The following is a 23688-nucleotide window of genomic DNA, read 5'->3' as shown; positions in this document are numbered from 1 at the left end:
CGAGCCATCAGCCCAGAGCCCGACACGGGGCTCGAACCCACGGACCGCGAGATCGTGACCTGGCTGAAGTCGGACGCTTAACCGACTGCGCCACCCAGGCGCCCCTATAATATTTAATAATGCTGTGCAGTGGCAGACGGTAACAACACTTGCAGTGAGCACTGAGTCACGTGTAGAATTGTCCAATCACTATGTTGCATTCCTGAAACTAATAAAACATAGTATGGCAGTGGTACTTCAGTAAAAAATATTTTTTAATAGAATTGCCCTGCCAAATGTGCACGTTTGAAATAACTATTTGCACTCAGAGTGTCTTCCAATGCAAAATGTGATTATATTTCCAAAATCCTGCTGGAGGATGCGCTCCACTAAAACAAGGCAGTCAGACAGCAAAGGGGTACACATAAGATATGGTCTAAGGGGAGCCAACAGGGGGAAGGGGGAAGAGGATGTGAGGTTAGACCGAAGGCAGAACCCAGGGTGATTACTGTGCCCCCAGGACTAGCGAGCAAGCTGTTCCAAACAGGACAGGTTGAACTTGTAACCAAGGACAAGCAAGGCTCCCTATTCACACCCACCCCTTCCCCTTTCTTCCTGAGGGAACAGGTGGGCTTCCAATGAAAGCCAATGGGCCCATCATTCAGCATCCACAAGGATGAAGGGAATGACCAGGACTGAATGCTTAGATAATAAAGAAGTATCTTCCCAACAAAAGTGATTGCCCTAACTCTGGTATCTCTCTTTTAGCCAATATTATGGCAAGAACCTTCTGATTCCAATTGATGTCCATGTAAAGAAAACACAAATCTTCAATAAAAGCAATTCTTTACCTATATATAAAGCAAAGAGTATCTCTGGATATTCTATTTTAGTGGTTCCCTCTGTCTATACGGCAGAGCTCTGACTTAGCCCCGCACCAAGTTCCCTTGATCTGAAACTAATCCACCTTCCTAACTTGAGCTCTGTGTATTGTCCGACCTGGAATCTCTACTGCAGACAGATTAGTGCCATTGCAATCACTTAACATGTCTTGCATCTTTCCTCCTTCTACACACCGCCTATTTCCTTGTACCTACTCATCAGGTTCCTATTCACATTCCGCCTCTTTCGCGAGGGATTCCCTAACCACGTGGTCCACGCATTTCTCTTTCTCCTGAGCAAGGAAGCCTCTGTATCTCTTATGGAGCTGGAGGTACTCAGGAAACCTATGCTGATTGGCTTATGTTATGACCTCCTTCACCATTACCTACCCCTTCCCCCCACCACATTATATACAAAGTATTTCACAGGCTCTTAATTATTTCATTCCAAATACATTTATTAGTTGTTTCTCATGGGCTTGGTGCATGGTGATCCTAAAATATGGAAAACACTATCACTGTTGTCCAGATTAAAATCTCTTGGGAGCTGAGAGACACCAGTAAGTGTAATAATAGAACTGGGTCTAGAGAAAAGGGAGATAGGAGTGAGCACTTCCATGGACAAGGCAGAAGGGGCAGGAACCAGAAATGCTGAGGCAATAACTATACACACAATAAATACCCCTATGTGGCAGCACTAAAAATACAGTCTCCCAGAGGGCACATGGGGTGTCAGACTGCAGCGAGCTCCAGAGCATTCATAACCTCTAGCAAAAGGGATCCTGTAGCAACGCTACTTTATGAGTCATTCATTCCAAAAATACTGAGAACTTATTAAATGCCACACGCTGCTCCATTGTCCTAACTGGGGATACAACAGAGAGCAAAGTCAGCACATGTGAGAATAAATAATTGTGAGAATTTATATAGTGATAAAGGCTGGGAAGAAAATAAAACAGGATAATGGGATAGAGTGATGGTGAAAAGTCTTTGACTTCTTTCCTTTATTCTGCCAGTGACATGTAAGATACCCCCCACCCAATCCAATAGGCCAAGACTGCTGTTAGTTAACAAATATCACAAAATAGCACCAAAGGAAGATACTATTAACCGACCAAGCCACTACCTCAAGTGGACACCCAGTCTTCCAGCCTTGAGCCAAAAAAAAAAAAGATACTCAGAATGGAACTTTAGCAGACATTGCACCCAGCCTAGTTACTGCCACTCATGTGCAAGACATCTAAACACTGCCAGTGTTTGCAGTCGCTTTATTTCGTCTTTGGATAACCTTCTAATTTCCCAGGTTAGAAAACTGATGCATTTGGAAGGGTGAGCATCTTTTGGAGACACCCTACAATCAAGATTAGAATCAAGAGTGAAAGTTCCAGTCCCCAAGGGGGGGGTTTTCATTTAGTGGTTGGGCCTGGACGGGACATCACATTTCTCCCCTACCTCCCAAATTGTTTGCATTTTTCTCTTCTCCCATTAAATGCTAAGAAAGCCTACAACTAAACAGAATAGTTTGAGATCAACCTCAAATTGCTAATTTCAATTTCCAACAATCCTTCTTCCACATTACACTTTGCTCCCCAAACTCAGGTTTAGTTGAAACTAATCAGGGGATATTGCCTGAGGGTCCGGGCCATTTCCTTGACTACTTTGATATCCCCTACAGTGTTTATCGTGAGGCTGGCACATGGTTCACCTTCAATCTTTCTTTAGTTGGGTTCTGTTGAGCTTTGTCTCACACTGTTTACTTGGGTTGTTTCATCTGTGGAAGAGAGACTTAAGCATGGGGTAACTTCTTTTGTAACTCATTCCTTCCCAGCCTTTCCAGAAGAAGCTACAGCGTGGAAATAACCTCATTATCTTTTCTCTTTTGTCTCTGAGACAGCGCTCTCAGGCTTGTCCTAGTTACTGAAGTCAGCAACTCTCTCCCACGGAGAGCTCTTTGCGGAAAGTGGTCTCTTCATGTTTATCCTGTATTCCACCATCTAGCTCACAGTAGACCACAGACCGCATATGTTTATTAAGTGAATTTCTTTTTTAAAAGGGCTCAATACACACTTGAAAACATATGTGGAGGGAATTCCCTCTGTGCCAAAGAAGAAATAAAAATTGGCAGCAGGCTGCCAAGAACATCCAGAAAGATCTTAGTCCCAAGAGGCTGCCACGGTCTCCAAGTCAGATGCCTACAACCGAGTTGGTCTTCTGACACTGCCTCTAGCAATCCCGTCAAAGCCACTGAACTCTACCGTCAAGCACTTTTTCCCATCTTTTGTTCCAACTCACAGCCTCCTACCCCAAGCCTGACGCAAGTTTATGGAATATGCTTCTGGGCAGTGCTCGGATACTCCACGAAGTAGATAAGCCAGTAACTTTTAAGTGGGCAAGAAATATGCCGGATGCCTTCTCTTTTTCTTCTCAGCCCTTTCTTGGGAAGGGGGATCTAGTCAGGGCCAAACCTTCACCCTGCTTCTCGGTAATCCCTACCCCCGGCCTTCCACTACGGTTTTAGCCAGCCTTAAAACATGCTGGGCCTCTTCAAAACTCCCAACAGAGGTGTGGGGAAACAGGAAGCACTTCTGCATCACTACCCTGAGTCGGTCACCCACCCCAGCATCAACCGGGCGGCCACGGGGCAGAGGGCGGCTTGGCCACCGGGAGAGGGAAGCGGGGCCGAGAGGCTGCGCGGGACTCCCGCTCCTCCCCGCCACACCCGCCCGGAGAAGGCCGCCCAAGTGTGGAGAACGAGGCGGCGGGCGAGCGGGCGAGTCGTTCCCTGCAAGGATGGCTCATCTGCGGGGACTCCGCCCATACCGCCCGCCTCGCCGGAGCCCAGGTCAGGGATCTACACGGGAAGGGAGTGGGCGGCCCCAGGGCCCTTCCAGGCCTACCTTCCCCGACTCCCTGGGCTCCATGGCCCTGCTTGAGGTGGCCCGTGCTGACCCCGCCACTGCCTCCAGGCCGCCCCCTCCCCCCGCGGCCTGGCCTGAGGATGCCGCCGCCGCGACCACCTTGGGGACCGGGGCCCCCGGAGGGCAGGACGCCCCGGCGGGGACGGCGCGCGGCCGAGAACCGGCTCCCCCACGTCGGGAGGGCGGTAGCTCTCCCGATGCCGGGAGAGGCGAGCAGCGCGGACTAGCGCCGCGTCGGGCGAGGCGCTTTACGGCAGCCGCCAGGCCCGAGACGGCGGGGCATCACGGGAAGTGTAGTCCGGCCTAGTTAAGTGGCTCTCAAGCCGCTATTGGCTCCCGAAATGCTGGACCCTGATTGGACGCAGAACAGCTCGCTCCCTGCTCTTCCCGCCGCGCTTGAGGGTTGAAAGGCGACATCCCCACCACCCTCTCCCAGATCTTGCGTTAAAGGCAAACAGATCTCCCTGGGCTGTGAGAATGCCTGTTCTTGGGTCTGTTCCCTCGCATTTTTACGACCACTGTCAACCTTGAAGGTTTCAGACTTTATTTAATCAAGGAGGGCAATACTTTTTTTTTTTTTTTTTTAACATTTATTCAAAAAGCATCATTGGCTGCCTACCATGTTGCCAGGCACCGTGCAAGGTTTGGGAATACACAGCTGAATGAAACAAAACCGTGCCTTCAAGGAGCTTACAGTCTATTGGGGAAACAGACCAGAAACAGATAACTACAAAATAAAGACACAAGTGCAAGGAGAGAGGTAAGCACAGGACCCTATGAAAGCACACTTTGTCACCGTTTAGAGTACAGTGGTGGGAGAATATGGGGTGCTTAGGTCAAGGATTTCCTGAGGAAGTGGCACCTGGACTAAATTAAAGAGTAGGAGTCAGCCATGAGGTGCTATGGAAGGAATTGTATAACCCCCGAATTTGTATGTAACCCCTATGTGACAATATTTTGATGTGGAGCCTTTGGGAGGTAATTAGGTTTAGATGAGATCATGAGGATGGGGCTCTCATGATGGTATTAGTGTCCTTACAAGAAGAGACACCAGAGAGCTTGCTGTCTCTCTGCCAGATGAGGAAACAGTGAGAAGACAGCTATCTCTAAGCCAGGAAGAGAGTTCCCACCATCATCTTGGCCATGATGGCATCTTGGTCTTGAACTCCCATTCTCCGGGACAGTGAGAAAATAAATGTCTGCCGTTTAAGCCACCGGGCCTATGGCATTTTGTTATGGTAGCCTGAGCTAAAATAGGAGGGGAACAAAGGTGTTGTTAAGAGGGCAGTGGCCATAAGAAATAGCATAAATTAAGCCAGGCAGGTGAGCAAATGGTAGGTGCAGCATAAGACAGGAAGTTGTGGGAAAAGACATTGGAGAGATACTTGGGGGCTGGACATGGAGGGCATTGTATGCTACCTTAAGGAGTCTGAAATGAGTTTTAAGCGGGTGAATGGTGTGGGCCAATTTGCACTTCAGTTGGATCAGGCGTACTGCAGAGTAGAGGATGAATTTAAGGAGGAAAGAAAGAAGTCCAAGCTCTATAAAGATATACTTGCTTTCCTTTCTTCTCTCTCTCTCTCTCTGTTTTTTGTTTTGTTTTGTTTTGTTTTGTTTTGTTTTGTTTTGTTTTGTGAGAGAGAGCGAGTTCGAGGGCAAGTGTGAGCTGCCGCAGAGGGAGAAAGAGAATCTTGAACAGGCTCCACCCCCAGCTTGGAGCCCAAGGTGGGGCTGAGTCTCATGACCATGAGATCATGACCTGAGCCAAAATCAAGAGTCGGACGCTTAACAGACTAAGCCACTCAGGCGCCCCTATTCTCTCATCTTCTTTAAAAGACGTCCAGGGCGTCTGGGTGGCTCAGGTTAAGCATCTGACTTTGGCTCAGGCCAAGATCTCACAGTCCGTGAGTTCGAGCCCCACGTCCGGCTCTGTGCTGACCCCTCAGAGCCTGGAACCTGCTTCGGATTCTGTGTCTCCCTCACTCTCTGCCCCTCCCCCGCTCACACTCTCTTTCTCTCAAAAATAAATAAACATTAAAAAAAAAAAAAAAAGACATGAAACAGAACATCAACCGCCTCCATCTTGAGCTCATCTATACTTTCTGATTGGTTATGTTCTTCCCAGCTTTTGTCTTAACTCAGGCAAAGCATCCTGTGATGGGGACCAGAACTAGCCCCTCAAGCAGTAACAAGTGCCCTGAGCCAGCAAGACCCCACATGACTGACTTCAAGACAGCGATCGACCTTACCTTTACTGCCCACCTGCATGTACCCCCCCCCCCAACTTTTGCCCACATTTTCCCTGTAAAACCCAGAGGTTTTGGAGATAGTCTTTGAAACACTAGTCCGCTGTCTTCCCAGCATTGGCCACACTGAAATGCACTCCTTTCTTGTTTCACCACCGCTCATCTCTCTGTCTTTGGACTTTGTCAGCAGCGAGTGACCGAACCTGGTCTGTTTGGGACCCCTGGGGCCAGATACTTTTGCACCCCGGTGCTCTGGTCACAGACATAAAATTATTTGAAGTCATTGTAACCATATATTGTTTCGTTTGTAATATATATGGATGTAATATATGTAATAATAATAGGACAAATAATAAAGTGCAAAAATCTTAAGTGTATAACTCGATGTGTTTTTACCTGTGTGCCAGGTAGCCACCGCTCAGATCAGAGACAGAAAATCTCCAGCACTCCAGAAAGCCCCCATGTGGCCCTCCCATTATGTATACATAGAGGTAAAATGACAGAAAGTAAGGCAGTGATTATTATAAAGGTGTTGGTAAAATCAACTATAAAAATGTTTTCTGTACTTTTACATATGGGTGTTTTAAGTCATAATTTGAAGTTTGGGGTTTTTAAAATTTTTTTTTTAATGTTTATTCATTTTTTGAGAGACACGTAGTGTGAGCGGGGGAGGAGCAGAGAGAGGGGGAGACACAGAATCCGAAGCAGGCTCCAGGCTCAGCTGTCAGCACAGAACCCGAGGTGGGGCTTAAACTCGTGAACCAAGAGATCATGACCTGAGCCAAAGTTGGACGCTTAACCGACCGAGCCACCCAGGCGCCTCTAAGTCATATTTCGAAGTTTTAAATAAAAAATAAAGCAGATATAGTTTATATTTAAAATTTTTTTAATGTTTTATTTTAGAGAGACAGAGAGACAGAGACAGAGTGAGAGTGGGGGAGGGGCAGAGAGAGAGGGAGACACAGAATCCAAAGCAGGCCCCAGGCTTTGAGCTGTCAGCACAGAGCCCAATGCGGGACTTGAACTCATAAACCATGAGATCACAACCTGAGCCGAAGTCACATGCCTAACCGACTGAGCCACCCAGGTGCCCCAGTTTATATTTAAAAATTTTATTAGTATATATTGCCATACTGACTGTTAAATATTTTGATTATCACCCCTGAGTAGGTCCTAAGTAACCATTTTCCATTATACGACTCTGCACTCCTGGCCATGGTTCAATGCAGGGTCCAATAAGAATACCTTTTCTAGAAATACGACGGATTTCAATCCATGTGAATGGACCTATAATATTTGACCTCAGCTCAGGCTGCCATAACAACATAGAGAAATTTGCTTCCCCACAGTTCTGGAGACTGGAAGTCCCAGATCATGATTGGCTTCTGGTGAGACTTCTGTCTCTGGCTTATAGGTCGCACCACCTTGCTATGTGCTTATATGACCTCTTCTCTGTACTCAGGAGAGAATGAACTTTCTGGTATCTTATCTTATAGGGACACTAATCCTATCAGCCTTAACCTTAGTTACCTCTGTATAGGTCCTATTTCCAAATATAGTCACATTGGGGTTTAGGGACTCAACCTAGGAGTTTGGGGGACCACAATTCAGTTCACAGCTTTGTGTGCTTTGAGCTGGCTCCCTCTGGCAGGTGCAGTCCCTGGTAGGAGGAGTCTGTGTTACTGAGAGAAAAAAGAAATAAGACAGAAGACTCCGGGTGGCCTTCCAATCTCCAGCTCCCAGCTCAGTTATAGCTGTACCTCTCTGTATATACCTTGGAGAGCTGTATTTCTGCCCTTGAGTTATCTCTGTCTCCTTATAACAAATTCTTGTTTAGGGGTTTAAAAGTTAGAGGTGAGGGGCGCCTGGGTGGCTCAGTCGGTTAAGCTTCTGACTCTTGGTTTGGGCTCAGGTCATGATCTCATGGTTCGTGAATTTGAGCCCCATGCCGGGTTCCAAGCTGCTGGTGCAGAGCCTGCTTGGAATTCTGGCTTCCTCTCTGCCCCTCCCCCGCCTCATGCTCTCTCTAAATAAATAAATTTTTTAAAAAAATGTTTAAAGTTGGAGGGGAGGTGGTTGAGAAAGCAAGGGTTGGTGATTGAAAACGTTTTCCCATAAAAAAGTACAGAAAGACGGGGCAGTATCTGGAAGGAAGTGTGGGATCCAAATGTAAGACACAAGATCATGTTTCTATTGTTGGTGGAAAGGGAAATGATGGTTAAGCACAGGTGAGGAAAGGCAAGGAGGCAGGACCACAGGACCAAGGGCTCTTTCCAGGGGTAGGGACACTTCTAGATGACACCCCGCGGGAAGAAGGAGAAGACGGAGTCCGTGTAGACTTGTTTGGTAGATTTGCTGAGAGAATCCCCATCTGACATTATCTCAATGAGACAAGGTCATCTCATGAAAATGAAGGGGGTGGGGAAGAAGAGAAGGCATGCATAGTCAGTGCAGAAAAGAGGAAATAGAGTTTATGGGGGAACAATGTGCAGAATGGGCAAATCGAATTAAAGCCCTGTTTGAGGTTTGTGATTACAAATTGAAGGCAAAAACAGACTATCTGCAAAATTCTGTCTGGAAGCAGAAACTTGGGCAGATGTTTGAGTTGGAGGATTGCCAGGTATGGAGTATGAATGGCAATAGAAAATGGGGGGCCTCAGTTGGTTAAACATCCGGCTCTTAATCTCAGCTCCAGTCACGATCTCATGGTTTGTGGGATCGAGCCCCCCATCGGGCTCTGCACTGACAGCTCCAAGCCTGCTTGGGATCTGTCTCCCCCTCTCTCTCTGCCCCTCCCCTGCTCTCTCTCTCTCTCTCTCTCTCTCTCAAAATAAATCAATTTAAAAAGATAGTTTAAAAAAGAAAATCAAGGGATTTAATGGTACTTGCATTGGAGTGATTTATAATGACAGGTGGTTCTCAATTCCAGCTAGGTGCACATAGAATTACCCATGAGGCTTCCAAAAAATCTGATTTAAAGGGTTCAGGATGGGGCCCGAGCACTGGTAGGATCTCAAAAGCTCCCCGGGTGCTTCTAATGTGCAGTTGGTGCTGAGGATGACCATGCAGACCATGAATCCTGAGGGGGAGACAGGAGAGAGCTAATGAAAAGTAAGAACCCGGTGGGCTCAATGAATCTGAAATAAATGATAGCGGTGGGGTACCAGAGCAAGTAAACTGGAATGATAGGAAGTCATGATCCGTAAGTAAATATTTGGAAGTGTTTGAAAATATCTGAGTGGTGAAGGGAAAGGTCATTGGAGGTGAGGGGGTGAGAACTGAATGGATTATCCACACGGACACCGAGTGTCCATGACAAGGAGTATGACCCATGAGCCGAACTCTTCTCTGGATGACAGGGAATGGCATCTGGAAGCAGGAGAGGGTGGCGTAGGTGGGCAGCACCGACTACAACCAGCAACGTATAGGAACAGGGCTCTCTGCAGGAGGAAGAGGCAGAACCGGGCAGCAGAAACCGGGAACCAGAGAACTCCAGACTTTATATTCAACCTGCTGAAGTGCAAACCGAGGCCTGCCCGGTTCACCAGCATGGCAGATTAACAGAAGTCTCCTGGAGGCAGTCCTTGTGCAGGTCAAGGCCGGGGCTCAGACCCACCCTGCCTCCCTCTCTTTTCTGGTCCCCAGACGCAGACTCTGCACACAAGCTTGCTGCTGATGTCACTTTATTTGGGATATGCTGGTACCAGGGCATGGAGTGGATGGGTGGGCACGGGAGGAGGGGGTCGGTGCCTCTGGGCCCGGTGATCACACGAGGGGTGGTGGCTGGGCAGCCTCATCCAGCGGGACCGTCAGTGCTTTGAGAAATCACCTCCTGGAGGACAGATAAGGGGGAGATGCACTGGCACAGAGGCAGTGGTCAGGCCGGGAAGGGGTGCGGCTAGAGGGGGAGCAGTGGGGCAAACTGGCAGGAGAGAAGCCCCGCCAGGAAGAAGCCCAGAGAAAGGCGTGCTTTTGCCCTGCGCTCCACCCAGGCGCTGTGAGCGCCCCTGCACCTGTTTCTCTCTCACCTGCCACAAAGTGGCCTCAGGGACCTATCAAGAACCAGGCACCTGGCAGGCGCTTCACACATGCGCTCCCACCAAGCCCCCCCACCGCCAAAAGCCTGTGCACAGTCAGCCAGGTCTCGAAGCTGAGGTCACGGATGCTCAGCAAGGAAGGAAACAGATGAGCTGGGAGGAAGCAGCTGTGACTGACTCCAAACACCCAAGCTTGCGCTGGATTGGAGACGAAGCCAACAAGCAAGCCAAGACGGGGAACGAAGAGGGTCAGAAGGGGTCAAGAGGGATGAATCCCACGAGGGCCTGAGCTTCGGGAAACGGGGCGCCTTTCGGAAGGCCTGGCCCCGCCCCTGCAAGTGTCCAGCCTAGGTCCCCGGCCCTCCCACCCCAGCCCCGCCCCGCCCAGACCCACCCTGGCAGGCGCTGCACTGGCAGCTGCGGATGGCCGGCAGCACCACGGGCTCCGCGTGGCCGTCGGGACAGCGCAGGTGCAGGACCCGCACGGGGTTCTCGGGGTCCAGGCTGTAGCTGCAGCAGTCGCACTGGCTCTGCAGGTAAGGCTCCTGCGGGAGGGCGTGGCTGAGCTGGGGAGGGGCCACTCGAGTTTGCCCAAGCCACCTCCCTTCGCTCTCTTGGCCTTCCCATCCGGGGTACGGCCAGGGCCCAACACTCCTGGCCAAGCAGGGCAGCGGGGTAGGGAAGGGATGTGTCGCCATCAAGCTCTCGTTTCCCCAAGAAGCCCACCTCCTTCACTGTAAGCCCCAGCCATCTGAGCTCGCACCCGCACGGTAAGAATGCTTTTAACTGCTCATCACTGCCTCCTGGCAGCAGGGGAGAGATACTGCCCTACCCCAAGGGGCTTGTTTACCATCCCCTTGGGCGGATCTAATACTTTCTGACGCTGCAAGGTGGGAAGCTCTAAACTGCACAATTGTGACCCTAAGTGCAAAGTGAGTTCTCACTCCAGACCCCTCCTGCTATTCGATTATATAGTAACTACGTGAGTGTCACCGAATATTTGATTTAACTTCTGTATAATTCCATTGTAATTTTACTTTGAAATAGGCACTATATTCAACAGCACCAAGTTACAAAAGATTCAGTTAAAAAAAAACCCTCTGGGGATGAAGAGTACAGCATAGGGAGTATAGTTAATAACACAATACCACTGAATGGCGACTACACTTATTGTGGGGAGCTCAGTGTAATTTACAGAACTGTGGAATCGCTATGTGTGCGCCTGAAACTAACACTGCATGTCAATTATACTTCAGTAAAAACAAATCTCCATCTGATTTCTATCCCGCTATCACTCACTTTTCCTCCCCAGGGGAGGAAAAAAAATGTCTTAACCACTCTCCTTTCCTATGTTTTAACAAATCCAAATACTGTTTGGGAATGGTCTGGGAATACCAGGAGGTACTGGGAGCACCCAGGGGAGCAGAGAGTGGCCAAGCGTTGAGGACTAGGTAGGAAAGCACCTCTGTCTTCCAGGAATAGATGACCCAGGTGGGTCGAGACAGGAGGGAATGGCCACACCATCGGTGAGCTGAGGCAGGGCCAGGACCCTCCCAGGCTAGAACTGGAGCCACAGCTCTCCAGGCTCAGGATGGGGGAAGTCAGGGTGGGCACAGAGCCCCTGACAAGGTCTGCACATGGAGTAGGGCTGGGCCTTCTGGGTCCAAGGAGAGCACGCACAGGGCAGAGGTCTTCTGGGACGTGCTCATAATATGCCTTGCCAGGAATGTCTGGGACAATGCTGTGTGTAAATGGTCTGTTCTAAAGAACTTGTCCTCGCTATATAATGGGCTGTGATTTCAGAGCCTAACTTAGGTCCTTTGTGCCTTTCTTGCTGATGTCCTGGGAAGCCCGCAGCACAGGGTGGAGGCCTGGAGTAGGCTTGGGGCCCAAGCCCCGCTGAGGGTGACAGGGCCAAGCAGCAGGTGCAGGCCACCACCTTGGTGAAAACTCGCCCCTGGCTCTGAGCCTTGCCCCTTTGAGATCAACCGAGTCCCTCGTGTCCCCTGGGCATTGCCCAGGCCTAGGCTGGCCGCAGCAGTCCCTCAGGGGTGCAGGCTGACCTGACTCTCCTGGACCTGCACGGCAGCCCCCTCGCTCACCTCAGGCATGACGCTGATGCTGGATGGGCAGTGCCCACTGCAGTAGCTCACTTCCACCTGGTCCAGGTAGCAGGCGCCCTTGGTGATGTTGCGCAGCTCCGTGAGATGCCGGCAGGAGGCTGCCTGCCCCTCTGTGGGAAGAAGGTGAGCACAGGAGGCGGGAGCAGGGCAGAGAGAAAGGGCCTCGATGAGGGGACTCTGTGTACAGGGGACACTGTGGACCTGAGGGGCACCTGAGGCTGTTGGGTCAGCAGTGGCCAGGTGCCATGATGCAGCACTGGGCGTCACCACTCTGCTGATCCCCATGGTAGGCAGCACTGGGGACGGCAGGCCCCCTAGGGTGGGCACGGGAGCAGTTTGGGAGAAGGGCCCAGAGCAGGGAGAGGCATGGCGGGAAGTACCCCAGGTCCCCGGCATACCCGGAGCCTCTCGGCGGCAAGTGGGACAGCAGCTCCCTGGTTCCTGCACGGTCACCTCGCCCTGCAGAGGGAGTGGTCCCCAGCGCTCTCAGGAAGATGACCCCAGGGCCCCAGCACTGTCTGCTTAAGGCCCTAAGACCAGCCTCTGGGGAGGGACCCAGGAAGGAGGGCAGCAGCGCTGCAGGCGGGTACCTGGGCACAGGTGAGGAGGGGGCAGTGCTGGGTGCAGACACTCCTCCCATGGAGGCAGCGGCAGCTCTCACAGGCCTCCTGCCATTCGGATCCAGGCTGGGGAGAGGGGGGAACCCTCCCGTCCATCTCTACCCATCTCTGCCAGTTAGACTTTTCTATACTACACCCACCCCCCATCCCTGAAACCAGTCAGGACAGGGGCCAGAGACCAAAGTCAGGGACAAGAGTCTCGGGAGGGAGGTGGGCTGATGGGGCCTGGAGACTGTCCCCGTGTGATGGGTGATGGCTGATGGCCGAGCTGTCTGCTGCTGCAGATCCTGGCACAGGGGGAGGAGCCAGTGGAGGGGGGCGGGGGTGGGGGAGGGCTGGGTGGCCCGGAGGGGCTGCGGTGTCTCACCGGGTGGGGACGCCCATGGTGCCAGCACTCGCAGTGGTCTGCGGGCACGCAAGGGCCCGCCTGGCTACGGAAGTGTCCGTGCTGGCACACACAGCCTGGGGCCTGCCCCGCACCGCAGCTGCCCTGGGTCTCCGTGGCATTGGGCTCCCGGCACGTCCGCTCGCAGGGCCCTGGCTCCCCAGGGGCCACCTGCTGCCACATTTCCCCGGAGGGGCACTCTGCCAGGGAAGACCCCACCACCACCACCACCACTCAGGTCAGCCCTGGGTCCGGCCTCGATTCTCCCCCCTCCCACGTCAGACACCCCTAGAGTCCCTCCTGCCTTCCCAGCGCTGTCCACTCGGCTGGCTCTGGGCCTCTGGACCTCCAAACACGCCCGTCTGCTCTTATCCACCTTCCAAATACTAACGGGGCCTAACTCGAGTCTGGCCTTCTCCAGGAAGCCTCCCCTGACCAGTCCTGTCCACCCTGACCTCTCCATCCGTGGCACCGATTTTCAGTCCTGTGGGTGCAGTCTGCTGGTCAGTGAGCCAGAAACTGTCTCCTGTCCCTACCTGTTCCGGTGGGTGAGCTGGCCCTCAGCAGCCAGACTGGGGCTGCTCAGGACTCACCAGGCCTGTGTGCCTCTGAATCCACACAGAGCCCAGTGTGCCCGAACTGGGCACCTGTGAGCCCTTAGCAAACGCCTGTTGACTTTGATCAGTTGGGGGTAAAATAGCACAGGGCAGATGGCACCTGCCTGGGCACTGCCAGACAAGGGTCCTACTTTAGCTCACCCTCAGCCTTTGCTTCCTCCTCTGCAGGGAAAGACCCTCCACTTCCTGCATCACTCACAGCCGTGTGCTCACAGGAATGCCCCCAACCCCAGTGGGGACAGAGCAAGGAAGGGGCTTCTTGGGAGAGACAGCTTTGCCTAGGGCAGGCAGCGCCCTCTGCCCTCATCGGGGTCAACCCCACCCTGGCTTTGGAAGGACCAGCAGGGGCCTAGACAGCCACATCTCACCACGACAGTCAGCTGGGGAGCAGTTGAAGGCTCCATCTTGGCAGATACTGGGAAGACAGAAGCACGTGTTCGGACGCCTCCAGTGCCCTCCTCCCCACCCCCATTCTCAGCAACGCTGCCCTCCACCCCCTCCCTGCCCTAGCTCCCTCCTCCCCCTGTCCCCCCTGCCCGCGGCCCTCACCAGTGCGTGCAGTTCTGGGTGAGCACAGTTCCTGGGGGAAGCTCCCGGGCCTGTTCTTCAAGAGTCATGGTAAGGCCCCAGGGCAGAGAGATCTGGGTGCAGGGGCACGCCGCAGGGGGCACGCACGTGCCATTGTGGAGCAGCTGCGGCGGGAAGGCGCGGGCTCAGTTCTACTCACACCGCACTTCTCTGCCCCCCACCTGCCTGCCCCCCCATATGGCAGTCAGGGCACTGTCCGTACCTGCTCTCCGGGGCAGCCACAGCCGAGCCGGCAGGGTTCCTGCACACAGAGGACACCAGGCTGCAGATGCGAGCAGAGGCGTGGGCACGAAGCGGCACAGGCACTGGGCACCTGGCCAGGCGGGCACTCTGGGGGGAGCGCACAGACGGTGAGGTGGAGTACCAGGGAGGGGACCGCCTCGGGACCCGCCGCCCATGCTGCTGAACTCCCGCCGAGCTCAGCAGCACCAGAGGGCAGGGAGGCTCCCCCCTCACTCCCCCACCCCAGGTGCTCACCAGGGCAGGGCTGTGGGTTACATTCCTGCTGCTGCTCTGTGTCCTGGGCCTGGCATGGCGCCCCCATAGGACCCTCCTCACAGCTCCTACGTCGCCCCATGCTGCCCCCACCACAGGGAGCAGAGCAGCTGCTCCAGGCTGACCAAGGCCCAAGGACTGGGCACTCATGGCGTGGGCACACCAGGGACCCGTTGGTACAGGTGCTGCGGACACGGGTCAAGGGCACAAGTCAAGGGGAACAGGGCCTTTGTTTCCCGCTAACGCCCTCCACCCTGACCTGTCCCAAGCCTCCCACCTAAAACTCCCCATCCCCTGCTTGGCCACCAGTGGGCAGCCATACCAGTTTTTGCAGTCCAGCTGTACCACCTCGGCTGGGGCCACTACCCATGAGGCATTGGGGCTGGGGAGGCCACAGCGGCAGGAGGAGATGGGCACACAGCGTCCATCCTGTACCAGTTGGCCAGGGGGGCAGCGGCAGCCTGAGGGGGGTGGGGAGGACAAGCAAGGTTCGGGCACACATCATGGGTCCCTCTGGCAGCCAGATGGGGTCCGGAGCCTCAGGCTGACCCTGGAGCACCCTCCCCTACCCCAGCCCCCCGAGTCCCCACTTGACCCGGTCTCCACACTGTTCCCACTGCTGGAGCACAGGAAGGGGTCACTCCAGCCTACCCTGTGTGGGCCCCACCCCAGGGACCCTTGAGGCTGCCAGAACGTCCTCACAGACAAAGCCCATGTTAGGTAAGGCTCGCTCTATGCAGGACCCCTACCCAGGTGCTGAAAGTGACCCAAGGATCCACTTTGCTGCCCTATAACCCCTGATCCTGTAACATGTCCCCGCCTGCAGGTCACATGCTCTCTGGAAGTAGGGATCAGCGAAGCAAGCTGCTCTGGTCTGAGGCCCTAGGGCTCCCAGGCTGGGCTGTGGGCGTGGCCCGGCCACCTGGACGGCATGGTCCCTGCAGACACTGCACGCGGTCCCAGAGGTCCACACAGCTTCTAGGGCACTGGTTGGCACAGTCAAGGGTGGGCACGGTGTCCTGGGCTTCACAGCTCTCCCCTGAGGACCAGAAGGTAGGAGTCTGTGTTGGGGACCGACTTTTGGGTCCCCAGGACAGCACCCTGCCCTCCAGGGCACACCTCCAGGAGCAGAGGCCACATCCTCATCAGGTGGTATCTCCCGTGTTACAGTCCTTGGCCCTGCCCCCAGATGCCAGGATGGGGGTTACCTGGGCAGGGCTCCACGTTGCAGCTCTCAGTCTGAGCCCAGGGCCCCCAGCAGCCTCCTCCAGGGGGGCCCCCTGCCTCCCTCCAGCGTAGCCGGAAGCCCCCACTGCACGACACCTGGCAGGGGCTCCAGGGCCCCCAAGGACTCCACTGGCATAAGTCTGGGGAGGTAAAATGGAAGTCAGCGCCCAGGGCCCCGCCCTGGCTTCTTGCTCCCACCCCAAGGCCTCAGGCTCCAGCCCTACAGACACTCTGCTAGGCCCGGAGCACCCAAAGCCCCCTTCCTCCCCTTTCATCGGCTGCAGGGATCCTTCCTGCTGCGGCCCGCCCCCCCCCCCCCCCCCCCAAAGCGCCAGATCGCCAAATCTCCCCAAATCCCGCAGGCCCTGGGGCAAGCAGGAGGCTTAGCAGGCCTGTTAAGCACCTGGCTACTGAAATAAACAACATGGCCCAGGCCTACCTGGCCAGGTACCCCTCCCTCCACTCTCATCTCAGGCTCCCTCCTGCCCTGTTGGTCTCTGGCCCTCGGTATTACCATGGCAGGCCCTAGGGTCCGGGCAGAGGCGTTGCTGGCTGAGTGGTGCAATGCACAGGTCTGGGTCCCCAGCCCATGGCCTCCCAGTCTCCGGGTCCAAACAGAGGCGATGGCGGTGCTGCTCCGAAGCCAGCAAGGGGGCCAAGGTCGGGGAGAGGCCAGCTGGGTGTTGAGACCGGTGCTCCTCTAGGGCAGTCCTGGAGGCGGGGGCCAGCACACCAGGGGGCAGGCAAGGCCCACAGGGTGACCACTCGGACCACCCGCTCAGAGGCAGAAGACCTAGAAAGGGCAGCAAGTGGGCACCCTTCCCAGTGACCCTCCCTGAGACCACAAGCCCCAGTAGAGGGGGAGGGAGGAGACCCAGTTATGACCAGGAAGGGCTGGAAACAGGAAAGGCTGCAGGAGGTTGCCGGGAGGGTCAGGGGAGGGTGACCAAACATCCCGGTTTGTCTGGGACTGTCCTGGTCCCAGATCCAGGAAACCTTCCAATCCTGGGCAAATGGGGACAGTGGGTCTCTCCAGGGCAGCGTTACCTTGACAGCCCTGGCTGGTGCACTTCAGCTCCCCATGCCGGCATTCACTGTGGGAGGGGGTGGTCGGGGTAAGACTGGGGAGACCAGACTCAGTCCAGAGAGGTGGTTGGTGGGGCTCACGGAGGGGTGGCCTGAGCTCTGGGCTCATTTGGAGCAGGATGAGGTTGGGGTTGGGTCCAGGCCAGGGCAATTTCCCTGTGGGGCCACCTGCCTCCCCATTCCCTGGCCCCAGCCCTCTGACGCTGCCTCCCCGCCCCCTTAACTCACCACTCTTTGCAGCCCAGCTGCAGGCGGTCCCCGGGAGCCAGAGTCACCCTGGCTCCTTCTCCTGTGATGTGTAGGCAGCTACACTGCTCTGGGGGAATGCAGCCCCCAGCCTGCTCCAGCAGCCCCTGCGCAGAAGGGGACACAGGGACAGAGCTGTGTGGCAGCCATCTCTGTCCCCGAGTGCCAGTAGTGTGAGTGCTCACAGCAGGGGCACGTGCGTGTTGCCGAGCAAATGGATGGGCACACGGGCACGAGGCAGAAGGTGAGGGACCCTTAAGAGGCGTTGTGGGGAGGGGTGTCACCACAGGCATCGCAGAGAGAAGGAAGGTAGGAGTGTGGGCCAAGACCCGCTTCTCCTGGGGCATCTCCTCTGGCTCCACCCCTCACCTCAGGGCAGTAGCAGCCAGGCTGGCAGGGTGGCAGGTCCTGGCAGAGCTGACGGCTCAGGTGCGTGGCACAGAGCCCGGCACAGGGGGAGCCACAGGCCTGGAACTCAAAGGGAGGTGTGCAACTGTCCTCTGGGGGGGAACAGAGGCCAGCAGCATGGTGGGGGGGCAGCCCAGAGACACCCTCCACCTGCCCCCGCCCCAAGCCTGGAGCACACAGTGCATGGTCCCATCAAGGACCCTCAGGGCCTCCTCGTAAGAGTGTAAGCCTGGCCCCAGGCTGCCGGTAAGGACTGACCCGCGCTGCCCCGTCTAGCGCCCACTCGGCCCCTGTGGCTGTCTCTAGGGAAGGGTCATGATGGTCGGGGCTTGGAGAGCCAGGTAGCTGCACGGAGGATAGGGCCTGCGGGGAGCGAGGGGCCTGGCAGGTGCTCCAGAGGTTGGCAGATGGGAGCCAGGGGGGGCAGAGATGGAGAGGGTGGCCACAACGAGAGGTGGGCCAGACCTTCTGGGCCTGGGAGCGGCCGCAAGTGGACAAGGCCTGCAGCTACAAAGTGGGGAGATCGCAGTGGAGCGGGGAGGGGTGGGACGTGAGGCATGGGGGTCACGGGGCCGCTGAGAGCGGGAGTCAGTGCGGGCACGGGCAGGGCTCGGCTCTCCGGCCTCCGGCTCCGGGGTTCTCACCAGAGCAGTTGCCGAGGGGGCAAGGCCGGAAGTGGCCGTCCAGTCGTGTGCAGGGGGGGCCCGCCTCCGTCCCCGCCCCTCCGGGCGCTGGTCCCTGGTGCCGATAGCGCTGCTGCACCAGCACCCGACAGGAGCATCGCGTCCAGCTGCTCCAGCGGCTCCACACACACTCCTCTGGGGACCAAGGTGGGGGGGGTGCCAGCCAGGCCTCTCCAGCTTCTCTCCTCCCTCCCCGCCCCTCCCCTGCCCTCTACTCTCATCCCAGCCCTGGCCAACGCCCTGCGCAGGAAAAGGGCAAGAGGGAGCCAAGAATTCACACAAGTCCTAATTCGCTGTGTTCCCTGTCACCCAGCAGCAAGGGTCACATCCCAAAGGGCTCAGAGGAAAAGATGGCGGGAAAGGGAAAGAAACGAGATCAAATATCAGGGGGATAGGTGGATATCTCGGGGGGGGGGGGGGGCGGGGAATCTGGGGTTTGGGAAAACGTGCTACTCCCTGTATTTTTCCTGTGCACACTCACCCAGGCAGGGCCCCGGGTAGCAGGCCCGGGTGTCCAGGTGCAGGAAGGTGCTGTTGCAGGTGGGGTCGGCTCTGGCCAGCGGGCAGGGGCAGGACCCAGAGCGGGAGGCCAGGCCGGGGCCGCAGCTGCGGGAACAGGGCCCCCAGGGGCCCCAGGAGCAGGCGTCCAGCAGCCCCAGGCAAGGCTGCCGTCCACAGCTCTGGGTCTGGGTACCAGGGCCCAGGCAGGGGGCGCCGCTGCGGTGAGGGGCCGAGGCCACGCAGTCCCGGGTGCGAACCTGGTTTCCACCTCCACAGGAGACGGGGCATTCAGACCAAGGGGACCACAGCGTCCAAGCCCTGGGTACTGTGGGAGGGCACAAGTAAGGTCAGAGAAGGTCCCGATGGCTGGTCGGGACCTCCGTGGCACAGGGGGTGGCGGCTGGAAGTAGGGGTGGGAGGGAAATATGAGACACGCGGCAAACAGAGGTGGGGGGAGGTGGGAGCGGGACATTAACTCCAGACCTGCACACTCGATGTCTTCACATATGATGCCCTCCGGGGTGCAGGAGCTGAAGGGAGGAGACCAGATTCAGGGACGCTGCCATCCGCCCCCGTCCCCGCTCCACCCCTGCCTCTGCCCAGACTTACCACTGCTGGCACTCCCCCTGCAGCCAGCTGTCCCCCAAGGTGTGGAGGCGGGCACCGTGCAGGCACAGGGGTGGGCATGGGGGCTGAGGGCAGGGCCGGCTCTGGGACTGCTCCTCCCGGCACTCTGGAGCCCATGAGCCAGACGTGGAGGACCTTTGTGGGGCCCGGGGCACAGAAGGTGAGTGGTGGCCCAGGGCCCTTCATCGCTCCTCCACCTCCTGGTGGGACACCAGATGGGAAAGCCTGGGGTGGGCGTGGAGGTGGCTAAAGAAAGGCAAGGATGACCAGGGACAAAGGTGGGGCCAGGGCACAGAGTGGGCATGCCCCTGGGGACAGGATCCAGGAGCTCTGCATCAGAGAGGGAAACCGCATCCAGGCGTGGCAGACCGGGGTTGGGGGGAGGTGACACTAGCCTGGCCCAGCCCCATACACACCGGAAGCGGCTCTGCTGCCCTCCAGGCCCACACGAGTGGCTGCAGGGACTCCAGGCTGACCAGCGGCTCCAGGCGCAGTGGGCAGGCGGTGGGCAGGGCTGAGCCGTGCAGGAAAGCCGCCCGGCCCGGCAGGTGCAGGTGCGGCAGGCTTCCCGGTGCTGGCTCCCTGGGGCCCAGCTGTGGCCCTGGGCATCCGTACACTCGCAGTGCCCGATCGGCACACAGCCTCCGTCCTGCTCCAGGAAGCCTGCGGGGAGGCAGCCCTCCAGAGCTGTGCAGGCACCCGGGGTCCCACCTGCCTTCCCACCGAGTCACTGTGACGTGCCCAGGGGCCAGGGCAGCACCCACCCTCGGAGCAGCGGCAGCCCGGCTGGCAGGCCTGGCCGTCCTGACACACGACCCCCTCCTGGAGGTCTGAGCAGCGGCGGGGGCAGCGGTTGGCACAGCTGACCATCTCCATGCCCGCTGGGCAGCCCTGCTCTGAGCACATGGGGAGGACCAGAGTCAAGAGGGCCCTGAGCACCAGCAACCCTCTTCCTGCCTGCCTGGGAACCACTCCTACCTCCACGAAGCTGTACTCCCATCCTTCTCCCCATGTTGGTGCCCATAGAAACATGGGGCCTTGGGGAGGCCCTGGAATGGGGACATTCTGAGTGACAGGGAGTTCCTCTCACCTACCTGGGGGTTCCCGGCACCTAGCCTGGCACCCAATAAATGTCGTCGAGCTGGACTAAATTTGTGCATCTAAGAAGCCAACATGCTCACCTATGTGGCTGCTTTGTGTTCACCTGGAGGGGATCGGTGGGGGGCGGGGGGGGGTGTCCTAATAGCATTGGAAGGCCCTAGAGGGACCAAGGTCCATAGGGTCGGTGAGCTCAGAAGGAGCCGAAGCTGGGAGGAGCCTGTCTGGCTCAGCCCAATCCCAGGTGCAGGTGCACTCACGACCGTAACCCTCAAATCCTCCGAAAACCTTGAGGGGGCTGGGTGATTCTCCAGGAACAGGAGGGTGGACAAGATGGCGAGAATGAGTTCTAGTGCAGCTGGGGACGGGCAGCTCACCCTGGGCAGGTCCTCACCCAGCGCCCAGATCCCACCGCCCACCCCCCGCGGGCCTCAGGGTTTTCTCAGCTGGCCAGTGAGCGTCTCCGTCACAACGTGTCGCGAGAACGCAATTAGAGGTGGGGGTGGGAAGAGCTGTGCGGGATGTCCCCACCGCCATACCACAGGGCCCGGGATTGCAGAGCCGCACGTGGTGCCTCTCCCCCACGCAGGGGGCACCCCCGTTCTTGGGCGGGGGGCTCGAGCAGCTGCGGCTCCTCAGGGACCGGCCCCCCCCACAGCTCCGGTCACACCAGGACCAGGGGCTCCAGCGTGACCAGCCTCCAGGCACTGCGTGGAAAAGAGAAGGGCCAGGTGAGGGATGTGGCTCAGGCAGCAGGGGCCCCCCACGCACCAGGCGCCTGGGGCAGGGTCGTGCGCGGAGATGGAAGCGCCACAGGGGCACATGATGCCAGGGAAGGGCGCGTCCTGGTCCTCGGCGGCCGGCCTCACCTGGGCAAGCCCGCAGGTTGCAGAAGCGGTGCTCCTGGTAAGCAGTGAGGATGTCAGGGCACCAGTGCCCGCCGGGCCCTGGGGGGTGGTACGCCCGCAGCCGGCGCTGCTGGCCCACCCCGCAGCTTCGGGAGCAAGGTTCCCACGGGGCCCAGGCCGTCCAGGAACAGTTCCCGGCCACGCAGCCAGGGCTGGGGCACAGGGGCAGCTCTGCGGGCCAGGACAGGACCAGACAAAGCTGAGCTGGAGCCTGCCCCGCTCCGCTCGAGGGCAGACCTCCTCGTCTGCCAGGGCCAGCCGTGACCTCATCCAGACCTTTGGGCTCCTGTTTCGGATCTAACACTGGCTGTTGTGGGGCTTTGGCAACTACGCCCCAGACTCACAGACTCACAGGGTACTGAGGGATTGGATGGGAATTTCGGGGGGACTGTTCAGTACACACACAAGTGAGGGTTTTCTTGGGTGCTGGCGGTGGCTCCCCAACAGTTGCCGGGCTGACACAAAGCACCCAGGGTCCAGAGTCACACACGGGTTCGATTAGGTGTCAGGGTGAGAGCTCGGGATTTGCTTCAGGGGTATTAGATGTTTCGGGCTGGATGTGGGACAAGGGCTGGGAGCCAGAATGAGCTGTTTGAGGGAGGATGCTGGGATTAGACGGGATGGCCGTGGTTTGGACATAGGTCAGGGTCAGAGGTCAAGACTGGAAGGCGCACCTGTGCAGGAGGGCAGGTTGCAAGGGCGCTCCTGTGAAGTGTCCCCCCCGGTGCAGTTTGCCAGGCAGAGGCGAGCGCGGCCACGCCAAGCAGGGTGAGCGGGGTCTGTGCAGGTGCGAGAACACGGGGACCACGGAGACCATGGGCCCCAGCCGCCTGAGGGGAGAAGGGGGAGGGGCATCTCCTGACGAGTCAACCCTGGGCTCCAGGCCTCCCAGGAAGCAGGGCTGGGAAGGGAGGAGGCCCTGGGCTTGTTCTTCCCAAAGGGAGGCCATGTGCAAGGGTACAGGCAGTCTGGGGCCGGGACCCAAGGAGTCTGGCTACCTGGAAGTCTGGTCACTGGCTCCACCGTGGACCCTTCAGCTCCTGTGCCAAAGAAGAATCCTGCTCAGTGTTTCTGAGCCTGCACCGCACCAGGACCAAACCTGAGGCTGGTGGCCACGTTCCAAACCCATCGCTATCTGGTTCAGCCCCTCGTCAGCTTGGTCTCCCACTGACCCTCTGGGCCCCAAGCACAGTACTTCCTCATAGCAGCAAGGCCTTGGCTCAAGCCGCTCCTGCTACCTGGCATTCCTTCCCCTCCAATGATTGTCAAGGTCCTCTCCCTCCTCAAACCCCACATGCTGCCTCCCCAGGAAGCCCTCCTACACTGACCCTCCAGGAGAATTCTCAACCTCCCCAATCTTCCATAGCATGTGCGCCCTCCTACAGGGCTCACCACATGCTGAAATGGGTTATCTGAGCCCCTGGATTCCAAGGTCAGAGTCCTCGCTATCCCCCTAACACACACAGCGTGGTGCATTTGGCAAGAGCTCCAGAAACGTTGTTACACCGGAATCGAAAAAACACACAGAGCTAGCAGGCAAGGAAGAGAGATCCAGAGACAGCAACTCGGATGGGCAGAGACAGGAAAGGACAACGGAAGGGCTGAGGTGTATTTGGCCAGACTCTCCCTTCCCACTTCCCTCACCTGGGCAGTCTGGGCTGGGGCAGTACTTGAGCTCCTGGCGGGTCCCTCGGCAGCCCTGGCTGCCCGGGGCGAGTGAGGCCTGCACACACTGGCGGCTGCGGGTGCGGGTGCCCAGCCCACCACAGGAGCGGGAACACGGGCCCCATGGCCCCCAGGGACTGAAGCCATCAGCGGCCTTAGAGCAGTTGCCCACTGAACAAGACAGCCTCCCATGCACACAAGAGCTGGGGAAACAGCATGGGGGTGAGGGGCTGGGCAGGATAGACCCTGAGAGAAAGGGGTGTTGACAAGCGTCTCCATCCCAAAGAACAGGAGACACAGCCAAGGTTACCCAGGCCAGGCAGGGCCAGGGCAGCCAATGCCTCCCCTTC

At 57.1% G+C, this 23688-nt stretch overlaps 2 protein-coding genes across 5 annotated transcripts in view; both read right to left on the bottom strand.

Annotated features, from left to right (window-relative positions):
• ZNF862 (zinc finger protein 862) overlaps positions 1-3984 on the bottom strand; it is a 37478-nt gene extending 33494 nt beyond the window's left edge. For 3 of the 4 annotated variants that reach the window (XR_006199378.1, XR_006199377.1, XM_042927005.1), the window contains exon 1: positions 3758-3983. Coding sequence is in view for 2 of the 4 variants with exons in the window: in XM_042927005.1 (XP_042782939.1) it covers positions 3758-3781 (24 nt within the window). In the remaining 2 variants the exon portion in view is untranslated. Of the gene's footprint in view, positions 1-3757 lie in introns of all 4 variants that reach the window. The other variant, XM_042927007.1, reaches the window with a different exon arrangement.
• A 5714-nt stretch (positions 3985-9698) lies between these two features.
• LOC122213240 (SCO-spondin-like) overlaps positions 9699-23688 on the bottom strand; it is a 56897-nt gene continuing 42907 nt past the window's right edge. The window contains exons 78-105 of the mRNA XM_042927364.1: positions 23318-23541; positions 22672-22713; positions 22348-22503; positions 21635-21844; positions 21305-21472; positions 20432-20563; positions 20084-20330; positions 19650-19802; positions 19524-19570; positions 19021-19365; positions 18501-18674; positions 17818-17948; positions 17431-17555; positions 17164-17210; positions 16631-16909; positions 16098-16256; positions 15812-15928; positions 15212-15350; positions 14872-15074; positions 14597-14724; positions 14356-14498; positions 14175-14221; positions 13172-13389; positions 12775-12870; positions 12583-12643; positions 12164-12294; positions 10456-10606; positions 9699-9856 (exon numbers count right to left, since the gene is read on the bottom strand). Coding sequence (XP_042783298.1) covers positions 9834-9856; positions 10456-10606; positions 12164-12294; positions 12583-12643; positions 12775-12870; positions 13172-13389; positions 14175-14221; positions 14356-14498; positions 14597-14724; positions 14872-15074; positions 15212-15350; positions 15812-15928; positions 16098-16256; positions 16631-16909; positions 17164-17210; positions 17431-17555; positions 17818-17948; positions 18501-18674; positions 19021-19365; positions 19524-19570; positions 19650-19802; positions 20084-20330; positions 20432-20563; positions 21305-21472; positions 21635-21844; positions 22348-22503; positions 22672-22713; positions 23318-23541 — 4096 coding nt within the window. The 3' untranslated portion in view covers positions 9699-9833. The remainder of the gene's footprint in view (positions 9857-10455; positions 10607-12163; positions 12295-12582; positions 12644-12774; positions 12871-13171; positions 13390-14174; positions 14222-14355; positions 14499-14596; positions 14725-14871; positions 15075-15211; positions 15351-15811; positions 15929-16097; positions 16257-16630; positions 16910-17163; positions 17211-17430; positions 17556-17817; positions 17949-18500; positions 18675-19020; positions 19366-19523; positions 19571-19649; positions 19803-20083; positions 20331-20431; positions 20564-21304; positions 21473-21634; positions 21845-22347; positions 22504-22671; positions 22714-23317; positions 23542-23688) is intronic.

This window comes from Panthera leo, chromosome A2 (assembly GCF_018350215.1).
Source record: "Panthera leo isolate Ple1 chromosome A2, P.leo_Ple1_pat1.1, whole genome shotgun sequence".
Taxonomy (NCBI): Eukaryota; Metazoa; Chordata; class Mammalia; order Carnivora; family Felidae; genus Panthera; species Panthera leo.
This window is presented reverse-complemented; position numbering and strand designations above follow the sequence as displayed.